At 38.2% G+C, this 20048-nt stretch overlaps 1 protein-coding gene across 2 annotated transcripts in view; it reads right to left on the bottom strand.

The window, feature by feature from the left end:
- LOC150088732 (inositol polyphosphate 5-phosphatase K-like) overlaps nt 1-20048 on the bottom strand; it is a 218490-nt gene that overhangs the window by 82464 nt on the left and 115978 nt on the right. For both annotated transcript variants that reach the window (XM_090370883.1, XM_090370884.1), the window contains exon 7: nt 18625-18692. In XM_090370883.1, coding sequence (XP_090227009.1) covers nt 18625-18692 — 68 coding nt within the window. The remainder of the gene's footprint in view (nt 1-18624; nt 18693-20048) is intronic.

Raw genomic sequence — 20048 nt, 5'->3', positions numbered from 1 at the left:
AACTTCTCGAGCACCCTCCCTACAGTCCAGACCTTGCTCCCTGCGACTTTGCACTGTTCCCGCATGTGAAAATGAAGCTAAAAGGGAGGCGGTTTTCCAGTGATGAGGACCTTCTACGGGCTTGGGACAACGAGTGTGCTTTACTCCCTAGTGAAACTTGGCAGAACTAGTTTAAAGATTGGTTTCGGAGGATGGAGAGGTGTATTGAATGTAGAGGAAATTACTTTGAAAAAATTAAATAAACAAAGCTGTATTGCAAAACTTTCCTAGTACCCTTTGTACATATAACGACTTAGATTTTACAAACGTAACATAATTAATTAATACATAACTTGATACGGAAGTTATATAACGGAACTCGAAGATAATACTCGATACTAAAAAAAAAATATATAGATATATAGTGTTATTGACTGCATTGGGATGCTTAGGGTTATAATTTTGTACTGAAATTGAATCGAAATCATGACTCAGAGCAGAAAAGCAAGAGGTTCAAGCTAAATAGAGTGCTGTGGCTCAGGGAGAACTGAGGGGGACAGTTGCCCTCTGAATCACAGCCTTTTAAAATGCACTGCTTGCTTGATGTTTGTGGAGCAATCAGGTATGGGACATGATATTGCCAAAGGGGATGTCTTTGTGTGTGCGCAATGTAAGGAGTGTGAGGAAATCAGGCGACAACTCAGCGTTGTTATGGGCCTATATGAAAGCTTGAAGGACAGGGTGGATGTGCTCGAAGGACAAAATTGATGGCCCATCAAGCTCTCAGATGCCCACATCAACGCCAGAGCTTGCACTTGATCCAACACAGTAGCAACCCCTAATGCTGGTGACTCTATTATCAGGGAAACGGGGAACATGGTATGTAAAAAGGATAGGTGAAACAGAATCAGGGTATGTTTGCCAGGGGCAAAGGTTGATGACTTTGTAGAGCGGATATCATCTTTTAAGGGCACAAAAGGTGATATTGTTGTACACTTTGGCACTAATGATATTAAGAGTGGGAGACCGGCAGAATTACTTAACAAGTACAGGCTACTATTGAAAAAAAGCCGTGAATTAGGGTTGAATTTGAAAGTGTCTGCAATCCTGCCCAGACACGATAGGAGGGAGTATATGATGAGAGCCTTGTCGATCAATTCGGCCCTGGAAAGATTGTGCAAGGCTCAAGGGGTAAAATTTTTTTCAGCCTGGTCTGTACTTGTTAACAGGAGACACTGCTTCTATAGGGATGGGATACACTTAAATAGAAAGGGTGCAAGAATATTTGCTGAAGCTATTGAGGCAGTGTTAGGTGGGTCAGAAAACTGCTAGCTTGGGGTGGGGATACAGGACTAATAGATTAACAGTGGGCACTGGCAGAGGTGAAAGTGATTCTTGCACTGCTTCTATTGGAATGAGCAGCAGCCTGGAAAACAAGATGCAGGGTATTTCAGAGACTGCTGGGAGTCATTGCAGTACAAGTAAACACATGAGTTGTGTTAAGGTAGCTAAGAATAGGAACAGATGCATGTATACTTGCATACACCAATTCAAGGAGTTTGGTAAATAAATTTGATAAATTTGAGGGATTGCTTAAAACATCGAAAGCAAATATTCTTGGGATATCAGAGACGTGGTGTCACACAGCTATAAGAAATGCAGAACTGGAATTTGGGGAGTACAGTCTGTACAGGAAGGATAGATAGGATAGGAAGGGAGGAGGGGTTATGCTATTAGTTAAGAAACACATAAAATTAAAGAAAGTGAAGCCAATCGACCTCACTGGACAGTGCACTGTCGAGTCAGTTTGGTGTGACATAAGCACCGGGAGATCAAAATTGAGAGTAGGAGTGTGTTATAGGCCTAATGACTGATGAGTATAATAAGAAACTGTACAGGGAAATAGAGTGGGCCAGTAAATCAGAGAGTCTTATAATGAGGGATTTTAATTTTCCAGATATTGACTGGAATTTGTGGGTTGGTCACTCACACACTAGCAAAGCTTTTGTGGATTTACTGGATGATTGTTTTCTCCATCAGCATGTTCGGGAGGCAACTAGAGGGAGTAATACTCTTGATCTGATTATCAGTAGTGATTTTTCATGCATTAAGAATCTGCAGATAAAGGAACCACCAGGTGGCAGTGATTACAGTGTGCTGAAGTGGGATTTACTCAAAGAGGTAACTACCATCAGGGGTACAGGAAAGGGTTTTTGTTTTCATAAAGGCGACTACAGTGGTCTGAGACAGTATTTAAATTCTATAAGTTGGGACTAACTGATGAGGTTACCAAAAGCAAATTCAAAATGGGAAGTAATCAAAGAATTTATCTTGGAAGCTACTAGGCTTTACATACCAACTAAGAAATATTGTTCAAGGTTTAGGCCTAAATGGATGTCAGATAAACTAATGAGACATATGGCAGAGAAGAAAAATGCATGGGATACATATAAATTAATGGATGACATGGAAGCCTATGATAGATATAAGTATGATAGATAAATATGGTCTGTAACCAAGTCACAAAGGAGATTAAGCAGACAAAGGCAGATTTGAGAAATCTTTGGCAAGTCCCCTCCCTGAATAACTCCTCATATATGAATGTAGATGCAAAATACTATTTATTTGTTAGCCACCTGAGCAGGATCATCAACAATTGAACTATCAATATCCAGTGGACTAATCTGATTCATCCCTTTCCTTCTAGAGTTTAAATAGATAAAAAACTCTTTGTTGTTTTTCTTTGCATCCTTTGCCAAAGTAAAGTTTACTTTACTTTGCCAAAGTAAAGTAAACTTTACTTTGGGTTAAAACAACAAAAAAACTCTTTGTTGTTTTTCTTTGCATCCTTTGCCAAAGTAAAGTTTACTTTACTTTGCCAAAGTAAAGTAAAGTTTACTTTACTTTACTTTGGCAAAGGATGCAAAGAAAAACAACAGAGTTTTTTATCTATTTAAACTCTAGAAGGAAAGGGATGATTCAGATTAGTCCACTGGATATTGATAGTTCAATTGTTGATGATCCTGCTCAGGTGGCTAACAAATAAATAGTATTTTGCATCTACATTCATATATGAGGAGTTATTCAGGGAGGGGACTGCCAGAGGTGAGTTAAACTCTGGCAGTGAGCTAGAGAATCTTGTAATAACTGAGAGTAAAGTAGAGGAGAAATTGTTGAAGATAAACACAAGAAAGACACCTGGGGTGGATGGGATCCATCCAGTTATATTAAAGGAGGCAGCAAAGGAAGTAAGCAAACCCTTAGCCAAAATTATGAGAGATTCTTTGGACTGATGGGAGGTACCCATGGACTGGAGATTTGCAAATGTGACCCCAATTCACAAAGGAGGATCAAAGGCTGACACAAGTAATTATAGACCTGTGAGTTTAACTTCTGTTCCAGGAAAATTAATGGAGGCACTGGTTAAAGAACCACTGCAGGATCATCTAGACAAGACTTCGGTTATAGCTTGGACACAGCATGGTTTTGTTAAGGGAACGTCTTGCCTGACCAATCTGATTGGATACTATGATGTGGTCACAAAGGAACTGGATGCACAGAATAACTTTTATATCATATATTTGAATCTTAGAAAGGCTTTTGATACTGTTGCACATGGAAGACTGCTGAACAAATTGGAGCAGTGTGGCATTGGAGGTAAACTGCAGCAATGGATAAAGGGATGGTTGAGTGGGGGAAGACAGAGTGTGGTAATCAATGGACACTGCTCATCGTAGACTAATGTTATTAGTGGAGTCCCTCAGGTTTCAGTGTTGGATCCACTGTTGTTTTCTGTATTTATAAATGATACTGATGATGGTATATCAAGCTTAATGTCCAAGTTTGCAGATGATACGAAGGTTGGCAGGGTTGTTAAGGACACTAATGACAGTACGCTGCTGCAACAAGGATCTAGAAAGGTTGAGCAGATGGCCTGAGAGGTGGCAAACAAAGTTTAACGTTGACAAATGTCAAGTACTACATGTGGTAAGCAGTAATCCCAGAGTAACGTATCAACTCTTTAGTACCACACTGACAGTGGTAGAGAACAAAAAGGACCTGGGGGTAATTGTGCAGGCAGATATGAAGTTTTCTGAGCAGTGCAGAAGGTCTGCAAGAGTAGCTCATGGTGTCTTGTCAATGATATACATTAATTTTTCTAGCAGGGATAAGGAGGTGATTATCCCCTTGTATAAGGCAATGGTAAGGCCACACCTTGAGTACTGTATATAGGTCTGGAGGCCTCATTTTAAGGATGTAGAACTATTGGAATGAGTACAGAGAAGGGCAACAAGATTAGTAAATGGAACAAAGGGTTGCTATTACGAAGAAACTCTTAAATTTTCCAAATTACAGTGTCTGGAGACCAAGCACCTGTGAGGTGATTTTTTTTTTTTTTTTTTTTTTATGAAAAACCCAAACACGAAAAGTATCAAAACCTATAGTACTTAGTACCGTGCATGGGTTGAAGGAGAAGTATGGCGGGAGGAGGGGGGGGGGATGCCGGAAACTTTGCTCTAGAGACTAAACATGGGTTTCACCACTTCAAGCCTCCAATAAGCAAAGTGGTGGTATTTCACCGGTTGATGAAAGTTATCTACCAGCTGAAGTGTATAAAGCCTTGGATGGTTTCAGCATGCTCAATGCTGATAGGATTCTTCCACTTGCTCAGAATAATCATCTGAGAGGGTATAAATTCAAACTGAGGAAAGACAAATGTAGGATAGATGTGCAGAAGTTTGCCTTTTTCCAGCGGGTAGTTGGTTGGTGGAACAGACTTCCATCCTTTGTTGTGGAAGTTAATAGCCTAAATAAATTTAAGGCTAAGCTGGACAGGTATTTGGACCGAACGGTGGGGTGAAATGGGAGAGTTTTTTTTTTTTTTTTGTTGATGCTGCATAAGCTTGCTTTCTTGCATCATATGCCTCTACTAATGCTAACTCTAGCAAGGAGTTAAATGATGTTGTAATAACTGAGCGCAAAACGGAGGAGAAATTGTTGAAATTGAACATAAAAGAGGCACCTGGGATGGATGGGATCTATCCCGTTATATTAAAGGAGGCAGCAAAGAAAGTAAGCAGACACTTAACCCTAATTATGAAAGCTTCCTTGGACTTGGGGAAAGTTACCATGGACTGGAGATGTGCAAATGTGTCCCCAATTCTCGAAGAGGGATCAAAGGGTGACGCGAGTAATTACAGACCTGTTAATTTAACTTCCGTTACAGGGAAAATAATGGAGTCACTAGTTAAAGAAGCACTGCAGGATCATCTAGACAAGAATGCTGTTATAGTTCAGACACAGCATGAATTTGTTAAGGGAAAGGCTTTTCTCAAAAATTTGATTGGATACTATGATGTGGTCACAAAAGAACTGGATGCAAAAAATAATTTTGATATCATATACTTGGATTTCATCAAAGCTTTTAATACTGTTGCACAGGGAAGACTACTGTACAAATTGGAGCAGTATGGGGGAAGTTCTTTTATCCATGTTGCTAAAATGGATAAAAGAACGGTTGAGTGGGAGAAGACAGAAAGTGGTAATCAATGGACACAGCTCTTCGTGGACTAATGTTATTAATGGAGCCCCCAAGGGTTGGGTGTTTGGACCCAGTGTTGTTTTCTGTATTTATCAATGATATTGATGAAGGTATATCAGGGGTGAATGTCTAAGTTTGCAGACAATACAAAGGTTGAAAGGGTTGTTAATGACAGTAATGATAGTATACTACTGCAACAGGATGTAGAAAATTGAGCAGATGGGCTGACAACTGGAGGTTACGATGTGGTCCTCAGGGATTTCAACAAATACTGTTTGTGTGGATAAGCCTTGGTATGAGCCTTTATTGAGCAAAGGGAGAAAGTGCGCTTTTCAAACGTTTTCGAGAAAATCGAGTTTAAAAATCCCGAGCGAATTATGAATAAGTTTTGCAGAACGTTTCACCAAAGACCGCATGGCATGGTGACATCGTGCCTGCCTGATATTTGTGAGATCGCTGGTTCGAGTCTCGATGAGTGAACTTTTTTTAATCAGAATGCAATTTTTACATAAAATAATTGTAAATCATATGGGTTTATACATTTTATTTATTTATTTTCTATTAAAAATGTGCATTTTCCATTTTTTACCCTCTGCCTTAAAAATTTGATTTTGGAATTGCTGTCTATTAAAAATAAATTTATTTAAAGATTTTTACATTGGGGTATGTAAGAACATTATGAATAATTTGACTATTTAAGGATTTAAATAAATTCAAAAAAATGACGAAAAATAAATTTTTTGTACTTTTTAAAAAATAGAAAATTTATACAGTATCATATTTGAAAATTTCCTGAAATCCATTTCCATAAAATGGTTTGGAGCAATTTAAAACAACGTATTATATGTCTCCTTATAATGTTATACCCTCGAAGCAGATATCGCAGGCAGGCGACAACAAAGAACAAAGGATAAGAAGGGAAGGGAAAGTCCCGTTATTCAGTGACAAAGCAGGTTTGGCTGCTAGCTACTGAAGCAGAAGGTGGACGATCGTGTATGGCTTGAACTGTGGACATTTTAAACATGAAATCTATACCTGGTCCTTCACTGACGTCGGAAGTGAATGTGATGGTGATTCGATTCACATTAAAGAGTCGAAATTACATTTGAAAGATGTAATTGTGTATTACTAACAACTGCTAGTGGAATATGACCTGGTGACACTGGAATCATCTCCAACAATTTCTGAAGAAACTATGTAAATTGGCAAAGAAATATATCACTCTACTGTCGAAATGTTAGGCCAACGGAAATTTATAACTACTGAAGAACTCGATGAAGAATGTATTTTTCACGAGCTTGAGGATGATGATTCTGACAAGTATGTACCACATGAAAAGGAGATGAAACAAATGGAATACATTCCCCTGGATTATAAAGTAAAGATCGTCAACATTGCTAAAGAACATCCTAAGTGGAGTTTACAAAATCTTCAGAAAAAGGATTCTCACACTTAAAAAATATCAGGCATTTGAAGAGGTGGGAAGAACACATTAAAAGTGGAGGAATGACCATTGATAATTATGGCATCACTAACTCCTGGACATATGATCACTTCGTGGAAGCCAGAGAAAATTATCAGCAAGTAACAACCAGGAATTTGTAATAACGGGCTTTGAGTGCTGCAAGTCAGTTCGACAATTTTAACTTCAAAGCATCTGACTCATGGATTAAAAAATTTAAAAAAGCAGCATAAATTCTGACAAAGAAAAATCACGAAATACGTCACAGAAAAAGAAACCGTCACGATGGAGGAAACTTTGTCGGCAGCAGAAATCTTTCCTAAACAGATGTGGGCAATAATCCCAAATTTTGACAAGGAGTTCGTCATCAACACAGACCAAATAGGTAAATTAAAATTGCTTTACAAAATTACATAAAATAAAATGTACATATATTCTCTAATTGTTCCAAAATCAAATTTTCGAGCAGATTAAAAAAGGGAAAATGCACATTTTTAAAAGAAAATAGACAAAATGTATAAACCCATGTGATTTACAATTATTTTATGTAAAAATTGCATTCTGATTTGAAAAAAAAGTTCACTCATCGAGACTCAAACCAGCGATCTTGCAAACACGAGTCAGGCACGCTGCCACCATGCCATGCAGTCTTCGGTGAAACGTTCTGTAAAACTTACTCATAAGTCACTTGGGATTTTTTAACTTCGATTTTCTCAAAAACGTTTCAGAAGTGCATTTTCTCCGTTTGCTCAATAAAGGTTCATACCAAGACTTATCCACACAAATGGTATTATTGAAATCCCTAAGAACCACGTCGTAGCCTCCCCTTGTGAGAGGTGGAAAATGAAGTTTAACTTTGACAAATGTAAAGTACTGCATATGGGTAGCAGTAATCCCAGACTGTGTGGTACTACACTCAGGATAGTTGAGAATGAAAAGGACCTGGGGATAATTATGCAGTCAGATATGAAGTTTTATGAGCAGTGCAGACAGGCTACAAGAGTAACTCATGGTGTCTTGTCAATGATATACAGAAATTTTGCTAGCAGGGATAAGGAGGTGATTGTCCCTTGTAAAAGGCAACCGTCAGGCCATACCTTGAGTACCGTGTACAGGTCTGGAGATTTCAAGAAGAATGTAGGACTGCTGGAATGAGTACAGAGAAGGGAATGAGATTGGTGAGTGGAACAATGGTTTGCTGTTACCAAGAAAATTCTGCAAATTGGAGCTTCTAGAGACTAGGCACCTGCAAGGTGATCTAATTGAGGTGTTTAAGGCTTTGAATGGTTTGAGTAAGCCTAGCCTAGCAGCAATAGGTCTCCCAGAGAACATCTACAAGGAACTCCAGAAAGTCGCAATCCTGAAGACCTGTAGGATAGTCAGAGATTTCCTCGACCAACAGTAACACCAGACATTACAACCACCCTGTATACTTGGTAGCAGTACCCATCACGGAGTGGAATCCCTCAATCAGGGAGAAATAATCTAAGAGCAACAATAATAATAATAGGCTTATTACAACCTCACACACGAGCACCTTTGTTACTTCCTTGTTCTGATACAGGATAGGGTTACCCCTTTCTCTCAAGGTTTCTCAATAAAATATAATATTTTCTTCCTTTTACACATTAACACATTATCTAGAATCTTATCCTCTATATTATCATCTGTTAACACATTGTATAGAATAATAATATAGGTTACCACGTTCTCATCCTACTACGCCTATGATTTATTCTATTATTAATTCCCTTATATTTTTTTCTTTCTTCTTTACTCCTTTAGTACCCTTACATCATTTCATGTTCTTTATATTAATCTATATGCAAAGTCAATAATGCAATTGTACATTACAAAAAGGATTTCCTTTAAAAGAAACTATCAAACAATTTCTCACAGAGTTTAGCTTGAGTTCAGGGTTCAATAAAAACTGAAACACACTTATGTTCCGAAAAGGGCTGCTACTTCAATTCTTTGGCACTCTGGTTTTTTCCGTGGCAGATGGGTTTCTCACATCAGTTTCAAATCTTTCTGGTGGTCTATCTCTTCTTTGGCAGCTCATGGACTGGACACTCCTACTCACGTAGATTTCTCAACAGACATATCTACATACCTGGCTCAGTCTGGACGGGACCGGACCCTAAATGCATGTGTAGCTTTCTACATATTTTTAACTTCAGAAATACAGCATGCCATTACGTTGCTAGGCATGCCAACCACCAAATGACTGGACTCTCTTTCTACACACTTGCATACTTGGCTCATTCCTAACAGGCCGGATATAAACATATCTGTAGATTCCTACATGGAATTTCTTCAGAAATATGGCATATGGTTATGTTGCTAGACACACCGACCACCCGACAACTAGCCAACACCACTTTAACTTTAGAACATATGTTCCTCACTCCCAAAAATAACACTTTCAATCCGCACATCCTCACCCATCACTACTTTCCCTTTTATTTCTCTTCTTCATCTTAGATCTCTTGCACTTCTCTCTCTGTTTCTGTACTCCAACTCTAAAACTCTCCATGTCATCACCTCCTCTCAGCCTCACTACCTCTTTTTTTTCTTTTTCTTCATCTTGCTTCCACGAATTCCAAACACGAACTCTAAACCTCTCACTCCCACACATACCTTCAATGATATGTAAAAGGACACAACATCAACCACCATTATAGAGGAGATTTACAGATGAAAACTGCAACAAGACCTACCAGAGGTTGATCCAGCAACAGTGGTACAGCCAAAATATCGGACAAAAAGCAGGAATGGTAGCACCATTCCTGCTTTTTTAAATTGGGTGATGAACTAACCCCGGACGCCTCGAGAATCATAACGAAGCAGCCCCGAATATACATAGACTAGGGCGCACATCGATACAGGGAGCATGTAGCGGTCCCAAAGTGCTTCTGCTTGTGTTCCCAAACAGTGACCTGTGGCCACTGTGGGGAGAAGGGACACAGTTTCAACTCCTGCTCAAACAAGAATAAAGACCCAGTTTGTGTGACCTGCAGGGACCTGAAGATGCCGCACACACACACACTCCTTTCACGATAGAAACTGTCCCACTTACCTGAAAGCCAAGAGCATCCACCAGAAAAGAATCAATTATGGAAACTTTGAATAAAGGATATAACAACAAGAGTCTAAAATTTATGCAAATAAATGCCCAAAGAGCATATGCAGTTGCAGGCCAAATCACAAAAAAGGCAGAAGAAAAAAACTGCAATATTCTACTAATTCAGGAACCCTGCACAGTTGCAAATAAAGTCCGGGGATATCCCAGAAGGTACAAAATTGTATAGGCAGATGGTGTAACCCCTTGGGCAGCCATCACTGTGCAGAACCCAGACTTAACAATCACAAAAGTTACTCACCTTTGTTCACCTTGGGCTGCCTGCGACCACATTGTGTTGCCTCTGGAAGAGATGTTCTTCTCCCTCTATTGTCATCCGGGAGAGGACATAATACCTGCAACCCAGTACCTTAACCAAGCGCTAACCTAGCTCCCAACAGACAAAGTACTCATCTGTCATTACCTAAGCTCTCAATAAAGTGACCACCTTCTGTGACAAACAGGAAAATCGCAAGTAGTAGTAGTATCATGTGATGCAAGAAAGCAAGGGTATGAGCTTATGCAGCATCACCAAAAAAAAAAAAAAAAAAAAAAAAAAAAACACACACCATTCCCTCCAAATGCATGTCCAGTTCCTCCTTAAATTTATTTAACCTATCAACTTCCACGACAGATGGAAGTTTGTTCCAGCAATTAACCACCCACTGGCTAAAGGCAAATTTCTGCACATCTATTCTACATCTGTCCTTTCTCAATTTCAATTTATGCCTCCTTAGATTCGTCATCTGAACAAGTGGAAGAATCCCATTAGAATTCAGCGTGCTCACCATTAAAGACCTTATACATCTCAATCAGATCACCTTGCAGGTGCCTAGTCTCCAGCTGCTGCAATTTGCAGAACTTAAGCCTATCCTGGTAAGAGGATCCCTTCATTCCCCTCACCGATCTTGTTGCCCTTCTCTGTACACACTCAAGCAAATCTACATCCTTCCTAAAATGGGACCTCTAGACTCCATGCAATACTCCAGGCGTGGCCTGAGCATACAGAGGAACAATCACCTTCTTTTCCCTGATAGCAAAATTCCTGTATATCATTGAAAAAACCCCATGACCTGCCCTGGCAGCCTGTCTGCATTGCTCAGAAAACTTCATATCTGACACAATTACTCCCAGGTCTTTTTCATTTTCTACCACCTTAAGTGTAGTACCACACAGTTGGTACATTTCTCTGGGGTTACTTCTACCTATATGCAGTACTTTGCATTTGTCAAAGTTAAACTTCAGTTGCCACTTCTCAGCCCATCTGCCCAAATTTTCTAGATCCTGTTGCAGTAGCACACTGCCATTACTGTCATTAACAACCCTGCCAACCTTTGTATCATCTGCAAACTTCGACACTAAGCCTGATATACCTTCATCAATATCATTGATAAATATCCAAAACAACAGTGGACCCAATACCGAACCCTGTGGGACACCACTAAAAACATTATTCCACAAAGAGCAGCACCCATTGATTACCACCCTCTGCCTTCTCCTACTCAACCATCCTTTTATCCATTGTAGGAACTTACCCTTAATACCATTCTGCTCCAATTTGTACAGTAGTCTTACATGTGCAATAGTGTTAAAAGCTTTCCTGAAATCCAAGTATATGATATCAAAATTATCAAAGTTTGTGACCTCGAAACACCTAGAGAAACAGCGACCACAAACAGCTTCCTCTCAACCCAACAGTTGACTCAACAACCACAACTGACAAGAATTAATGACAACCAGCACTCCACACCTGATTTAAACCAGAGATGAGACAAAAGGAAATTGATCCCAATGAAAGGACAATCATACTTGACCAAACACATGGATGTGAAAAATTGACCAGCACCACAAGAAAAGGACAACCAAGACCAGGACTGCAGCTGACTGCTGCCTAAGTCATACGGCGACCCAGGCTCGACACCTAGCCCAGCCTGTTTCCAACCCATAACCCTGGCAAGGGTAGGCAACTTTTCATCACCTTCCCCACCTGCCATCCAAACTTCCCTCTGGTGTAGCATGGACATGCCACACTGCCTAGCAAGGGTCATCTCTTCTATCGACCCCTTATTTCTACTTCTACCCCCCAGTTTTCAGCCTTCCCTCTCTTCCACTATTATCTTTTATCTAGTGTATAGCCCCACACCTCAAAATTTAATAACATCAAAATTTTGCCTGACCTATTAAGCCTTTTAACACATCTCTCTAGTGTTCAACCCAACCAGCGATTTCCAAACAGCAATCTCATTAAGCATTAACATCAAATGCGTGAATTTTTTTTTTTTTAAGATCCTAGCCACTAAAATCCCAGGAAACTAGGTGGCAGGACCTGCCAAACCAATTTGTTGTGATACTGGACACACCCAGCTAGTCTCCACGTGGCGAGGTATGGGCAACGTCGGGCCCCACTAGGAGCTGGTGGCCAATAAGCGGGACAAACAAAGGGCACAACACATCACAGACATGGCCCACACACTTTCATGTCTCTGGCTTGACAGTGTATGTCCTCGATAGAGCGAACACATGCGGAGATGGGAGAAATCCCAAGTGCCATCTGACACAAACATACCTTATACATACCTTCAATCCACAATTCATGAACCTTATCATTCGAACCCTTTTTCCTCAGCAGTTTGAACCTCCTCCCACAGAACTCTCAACCAACTCCAATATTCTACTTAATTTCTCACTCTTTCCTATTCTAAAAAAAGCTTACCACAACCCGTGTGCAAAACCAAACCACTCTCTTGTAATTATCTTGTTTATTTTCACACCCCAGCATTACCACTCTTTCATCTATGCCAAATGCCTCCAAAAATACCTATTTTCTTGTTTCGTGTTTACAGTTTCATTGCTAAATGTTGTCAACTTACCTAAAATCGCCACCTCTGGTGCAGTTTAAAGATGCAAACTGCCAGACTGTCCCAACATATGTCCAGATGTGGCTTAGATCAAAACACCTCTAAATTGGGTCCTCTTGTCCTTCTCCCCCTTTTTTAATGAAAATCCCAAACACAAAAGGCACATGGCTTATAGTACTTAATGCCATGTTCGAGTTGTAGGTTAAAAGACAGAAGATACTTGTTGATATTAGACTTCAATTTCTGTAGATTGTAATTTTCAGGAAATTACACGCGAAAGAATGTTATTCCAGAAAACAGACGTAGAAGGGATAAATGAGGAAAACAAAAAGTTAGTTCTGTGAGTTTGGAGTTCAACAGTGAACAGATGCTGACTGGTTGCAGCTGGATGGATGTTAAAGGTGCAGCGGCATCTAGGCCACAGTGCACCAAGCCCAATTGGTTACAGCACAATTTTGGACTGGTTTGCAAGACAGTGGGAGAACTACAGGTGCCAATTCAAAAGAATAGTGCTCATAGAAGTATCTATTGAAAAGGTATGCAGCAGAAATTGAATATCTGTGAGACAGAGACTGGGACGATTTTGTAAGGGAATGGTCATTAATTAACATAACTGCCCTCTTTTGGATGGAGTCCAGAAGTATGAGAGAAGTTTTAACAGTAATTTCCCAGATGTAGGAACAATATCCTATGGCAGGGGAGATTTGTACAGTTAGAAGAAAAGTAATATCTAAAGCAAAAAAGAAAACCCAGTTTTATGGATGCAGAGGAAGCAATATTTGTGAAAGTGCTTATGCCACAAGAGATTAGAAGTTAAGGTAATTCCTAATAGAGATATGTGATCTTGTCTAGAAATCTGAGTGTCACTGAAAATGAACAAAAGAACAGTAAACTCTTTTTTTCATGAAAAATAAGATAGAAATGAGTTTTAAAGGAATTTATCCTCTTGAATATTCTCCAATTGGTGAAGGATATTCAAGAATTTTAAGCTGTTTGTGTTGGACAATGTTTTGCAAATGGAACGTACAATATAGCATGTTATTAACTAAAACTATAGATGGGATTCATGTAAATATATTTTTAATATGAATGCTTTGAAAATAAAGAAATACAGGTAGTTCCTGAATTTACGAGTTAATTTATTCTTAGCATGCACACTCATAAAGCGGTAATTTATTTACCATAGATGTAACGTTAAAAACAGGGGTTACGTTATCAACAATGAAATTTGACCATAGTAATGTTAAGTAAAAGTCAAAAAAACAATAGTTTAAGTATACACAATGATTTATTTATCCAAAGAAATGAAAACACAGCATTTAAAATCAAGCAAATTATAATAATAAATATATTATTTATGTTGGTTTGTTGGAAGCACAAGGAGTTTTCTTCAGAAATGGGTCAAGTTCAAGAGTTGTTTATTTCCAAGGCAGTTTTTCTTTTCTTTATAAATTTCACGATAGCATGCATAAGCATTTTTTAAATCTGTAGCAGATCAGTGACGTCAGTTGTAGAAATCTCAAGCTGAAATTGATTATCAACATTTACTATTGCTTCTGTTTCATTTTGTATGATCTCTGCTGGTTCTTGAAATCCTTCAAAGTTATCAATAAAGTAATGCCAGTTTACTCCAAACACACTTCATGTTCTTCTCTGTAATTTTGTCCCATGCTCGTTTTGTTATTTTGATCGCATCTAAAATATGGAATTCTTTCCAAAATTCTTTAAGAGTTGGACCTCTCTCCTTATCTCTGCCTGTACAAACAAATGTAAGCACAGCAGTACTGTATTATATAGCTATGCGTGTGGTTCTAAATACCGTATTTATAAACGTTTAGAATTTATTTATTGAAATTAACATTCACATTTTCAATTTTGTTGATATTTGAAAAAAATAACTCTTAAAGCGAAAACTCGTAAAGCGGGAACTGCATGTATCCCTACAATTATTTGCAATGCAGAATATTTAAAATGCAGGCACAAACCAAAGTGATACAAAATTACATATAATGAAAACTAATTCACAAAACGGATTAGACATGAGAGAATTAAAAATTATTATCTGAAAAGAATACTTACAGAGTAAATAACAGGACAGAAAGATTTTCCCCCAATATCCAAATCATTGAAATCTTGATATACTCAATGATAAATTTTCAATCAGATCATCCCAATACAATTTATGATCAAATGATCAAATTGAAAAGTTCTCTCCTCATATATATTACATTATCATTTGCGGTAGCAGGTATTTTCATCAAAAGAATTTCACAAAAGTACTCCTCATCAATATTACTATTCATCCCCCTAAACACTTAAAAAGCTATTTTTTTCTGGCCATCCAGATGAAAAATTATATCTAGTTATATCAATCCAGTGCTTAATGCCATAGTAAAGGTATTATCTGGAATTGCATTCAAATCCATGGTGGAATTTGTATTATCCACAGAGTTTGCAAGAAAACAAATATTCAAAATTTGTAAAAAAATTCTGCCCACAGTCTACTACTAGTTGTTCTCAGATGTTAGATGCAGTTTCATCAGTTCCAAAAGAATAGCGTTACTGAACTTGAAGTGCAACTTAGTGATTGTCTGTGTCATTAGTATTTTTCGTTCTTGTTACATAGGCAAGAAAATATTCTCAGGTAAAACACCAATTTGCTGAACAGCTTTGATATCAAATGCTGGTCTGAGCATATTCTTTAAGAACTTAAGGCATCACCCCAGCTGAGAACAGATGCTAGTCCACCATCCACTGAAATTAAGTCTCATCAACTTTAAGCTACCTTTATATTCCAGTCAATGTAGTCATTGGACTTAACAAAATTTCAAATCTGTCTTAAAATTCAGCAGTTTTTATTTTTATGATGACCTTAACAACGTTACTTAACTCTGCCATTCAGTCAAGTTTTGTCACAGATTAATGGTTAGTCTACAGAGTAGTTCCTATTCCTAAGACACAGGGTGCCAATTCTATAAAGGCTTCTGTCCCATCAGCATAAGCTCTGTGCCCATAAAAGTCCTAGAAAAAGTGCTAATCAATATTAGCACTTTTTCTTGGGACAAAATTACAAATATTCACTATGACTTTCCCAGATGTTTCACCTTCTCTTCTCTCATGGTGCAAACTACCATGATGTTTAAAAGCACAGCAAGGTAATAAAACCTGTAATGCTATTTCCTTTGATCTTTGAAGGGGAGCAGAATCCCCCTCCCCAACTCCTAAGCTAGGATTGTGGGGAACTGATTGCGGAGTACAAATTCAACAACTAATCCCGACCTTCTCTGCAACAAGCTGTTAATAGAAAGCTAGTTATGTAGCTATTGAACAGATGAGGATGGGCTGCCAATTATATACAGGCTAAAACTTTATCATCATGTACTGGAACAACCATCAAGATAGGTAACAATGTCCAAAGCTCAAACAGCAAAGAAAAGAATTAAGTCATTTGATATCAGAATAGCAGATATAGCAGAAACCAAGAAGACAAATACAGGAAGATGACGAATGAATGACGAAGATGAAGAAGAATGACAAATAAAACTTAAGATGAATAATATTAAATAAAATAAATAAAATGAAAAGAAGATGAATTCAAAGAATACAAACCAAGATGAACACACGCAACTAAACAATAATTATAAATCAGTTGATTTTGGAAGTAAGAAACAGTGTGGAAAAGCTGTAACAATAGCTTTTAGAACTGGTGTCAAAGAGTTTAATTGGTTTAAAAGCATTATCCTGCAGAGTTATGAGGGCAAAATTTAAGTTGGAAAGTTTGGCAATAAAATTTGTCTGTACATATGGTCCAAATGAAGGCTCAACATACTTAGAGTATGATGCAACAACCTGGCTATGGAGTCAATTGTCTCTGCACCACTATTGTCAACAAGTTAAACAGTCTCTTCAAGACATGTTGTTGTTGTTTGTTTGGTTGGTTGGTTTTTAGGAGCATTAGCAACTAAGGCCATATTGCTCCGGGAATATGCAGTGGTCATTCCTTGACCTTTCCACATCCTCCGTATTTGGTGGTGACGGGCTTGAACCCCGGTCTAATCAAGAAGTGTGTGCTACGCACTGCTGCTCCTTCCCACCTGGCTACGGAGGTGCCTCAAGACATGTGAACTTCATAATCTTACACTAGATACCTCACAGAAACAGTGCCTAAGTCTCAACAAAGATGCTCAAAATGTTTTCTGTACTGTCAGTCCTCGTATAGCACGATAGTTGTGTTCCTAGAAACCCTCATGCAATATAAACAACAGGCCCTATGGGAAAAGTAGGGTTAGGTGCCGGCCACCCAAGATTGAACACACATTTGTAACCAAAACATTACCAAACACAATAAATAATCATAATAAATTACTTATGTATTTTATTACGACTATTACGTAATAAAATATTGCTAATGCTTTTGCTTCTATTGTAAGCAAACTTGTTTTTTGTTTGATTTTCTATCCAAACAGATGACAGCCATTCCATCTCTTCCAATTCTTTGTGTCTTAATCTAATGGATTTTAATTACACTTTGAGTTGTTCCTGCTATAAAAGTTGTTTTTATTTTCTCTGCATTCTTTGTAATTCTCGGCGTTGCCTCATTTAGGTCTGTAGCACATGCAATATCACATGGTCTTTCATTTCGCTCAAAGCGTTTCACAATTTCTCTATCAACAGAGGCGGACTGGCCATAAGCCTTACCGGGGAAACCCCGGGTGGGCTGGAGGCCGGTGTGATTTTGGCCATAAACGCTAGTATGAGGCCACTACAAATTTTCCAGGGTTAAGAATTTTTGACCCAGGCTGCCTCTGTTTATCGATATTGCTTTTCTTTTTCTCTCTGAATCTGCAGTGTCTTCACCAGGACACTTCCTTTTCATACCTTTTAAGTATTTTACTCATTTTTAGGGAATAAAGCACAATTACAAAACAAGGAGGCACGCTTGATACACATAAACAAAGCTGCACGCATGCAGCAACTGAATAAACAACACCGTGAAGGCAGAGATACACTATTAACACCTCACATTTTACTAAAGCACATTTCTAGGGGTTACTACCATAAAACAATAAAAACAATTTCCAGTTGTGTTTCTGCTAGTGGAATCTGTTATAAACTGATAGTAAACTCGATCTAATTGCATTTGCGATTATACCGATAGCTGAAATTGTGTTGGTTTTTACGTTATTATGGTGAAATGCGTTTCCCCTTCACTGATATAAAACACATAAATACATTTTCAGAATTCTCTCTTCATTCCTATCGTGTTGCATTCAGTTGGGGTGATTCCGCTTTCGACTGCCATTTCTTGTAAACACAAAGGCGAATCATGCATAAGCGAATTCGGTTAGTGTTATATAAGATATCATTCCCCTATTTATAAATCGTGTATGATCGAATTCGTGTAGTGTAAACACATGTTATACGAGGACTGACTGTACTGTGTATAATAGTCTTTATAGTGTTTAAATGCTCTAATATCATTTTCTATGCAAACTGAAGTCCCCAAAATAACAATATTTTGCCATTATATTCTCTAAAAAAATTTTTTTTTTCATTTTTCTGCAATTTACCAGAATATCTTTATATTTTGACGATTTGTAAAGCAAATGATATTAAATTTATCAAATTAAAAATAAAAGATTATAAAGATATTTACACTTACTCATGAGTAATGATATTTTCAGTCTGTGAGTCAATAAACTTTTGTTTGTCAATGATAGTATTGTATTCCTAAGAAAGAAAATAGTAATCTCCATGATAAAATGTTTATGGCTTGTGTTAAATCTTCAAAATACTAATAAATTATATTCAAATAATTAAAATTTTGAATTGGAATTTTAAATGTAAATCAGAATCATTCACATTGTACAATATAATTAAAGAAATCTTAATTTAATAATAAAGCAAGATGTTCATAATTTTAGATCACCTTTGCAAATTCTCTGCAGACCACATTACATAATGGGTGGATCAGATTTAAATTTAACGCAACCTCAGTATAATGCAGGTGTCAGGAGGCAAGTCAAACAGCCACATGAGTGAAACTAAAAGTTAGGTAATTTTTTAAAAATAAATATGACTAAAAGATATGAACTATTAAACATTCCGAACTAATCAGATATTCAGTCTGTCAGTGCTTTTTCAGTACATAATTCTTAAAATGTGAAAACATTAAATGTACATGTGAAAACATTAAAAAGCAATATTGCATGTACATAAAAAATAAACTTTAAAAATTATCAATTTCCAACAGTAATCAGTTTCAAATGAAGTACCATCTACAGGTAAATTAATTTATAGTTCAGCAGGTAAACAGACAGTAAAAAAACTTTTTAGTTGGATAATAAAAGCCTCACACATACATACAGGGTGATTCACTACCAGTGCGACAAACTTGCAGGAGGTGTAGGGGGCACAAAGACGAATCGAAATCACATAGCATTGCAGGGTCCGAAATGCCTTCGTCATGCGGTAGAGGACGTTGAACGGGAGGTCATGTGAACAGCGATCCCGCTGGAAGTCAGCATTTGTGAACCAGTTCCCGAGGCAATAGGATGGACGAGTATTCAAATGTTGAACTGGCCGACATGCACCTCGCATATGGAGCTGGACTGTAACGGGCGCGCCGCTCTGCGCTTGTACCAGGAACGTTTCCCGCATAGGCGTGCTCCTCATCATACGATTTTCGCATGTGTGCACAGAAGGTTACGTGAGACTGGTTGTTTCACGAGAGGTACCATGAATCGAGAGCGAACGACGAGGATGCCAGACAAAGAGGAGAATGTCCCACGTCTTGCAGAAGGCAATCCGAGTACGAGTACTCAAGCGATAGGCCAACAAATGGGTATTTCCCAATCCACTGTATGGAGGATACTGTCAACAAACCAAATGAGTTCATACCATCTGCAACGCGTCCAATCATTGGAGCCTGCGGATTATCCACTCCGGAGGACTTTTGCTACTTGGTTTCTTCAACAGAGTGCGGCAGACAGCGCATTTTCTGTGTCTGTATTGTTCACGGATGAGGCAAGTTTCACAAGAGAGGGAACCTTCAATCAACATAATGCCCATTTGTGGGCTTTGGAG

This window comes from Mastigoproctus giganteus, chromosome 3 (genome assembly GCF_048544385.1).
Source record: "Mastigoproctus giganteus isolate SK-2022 chromosome 3, ASM4854438v1, whole genome shotgun sequence".
NCBI lineage: Eukaryota > Metazoa > Arthropoda > Arachnida > Uropygi > Thelyphonidae > Mastigoproctus > Mastigoproctus giganteus.
The sequence above is the reverse complement of the archived record's forward strand: the minus strand, read 5'-3'. Positions and strand labels throughout refer to the sequence as shown.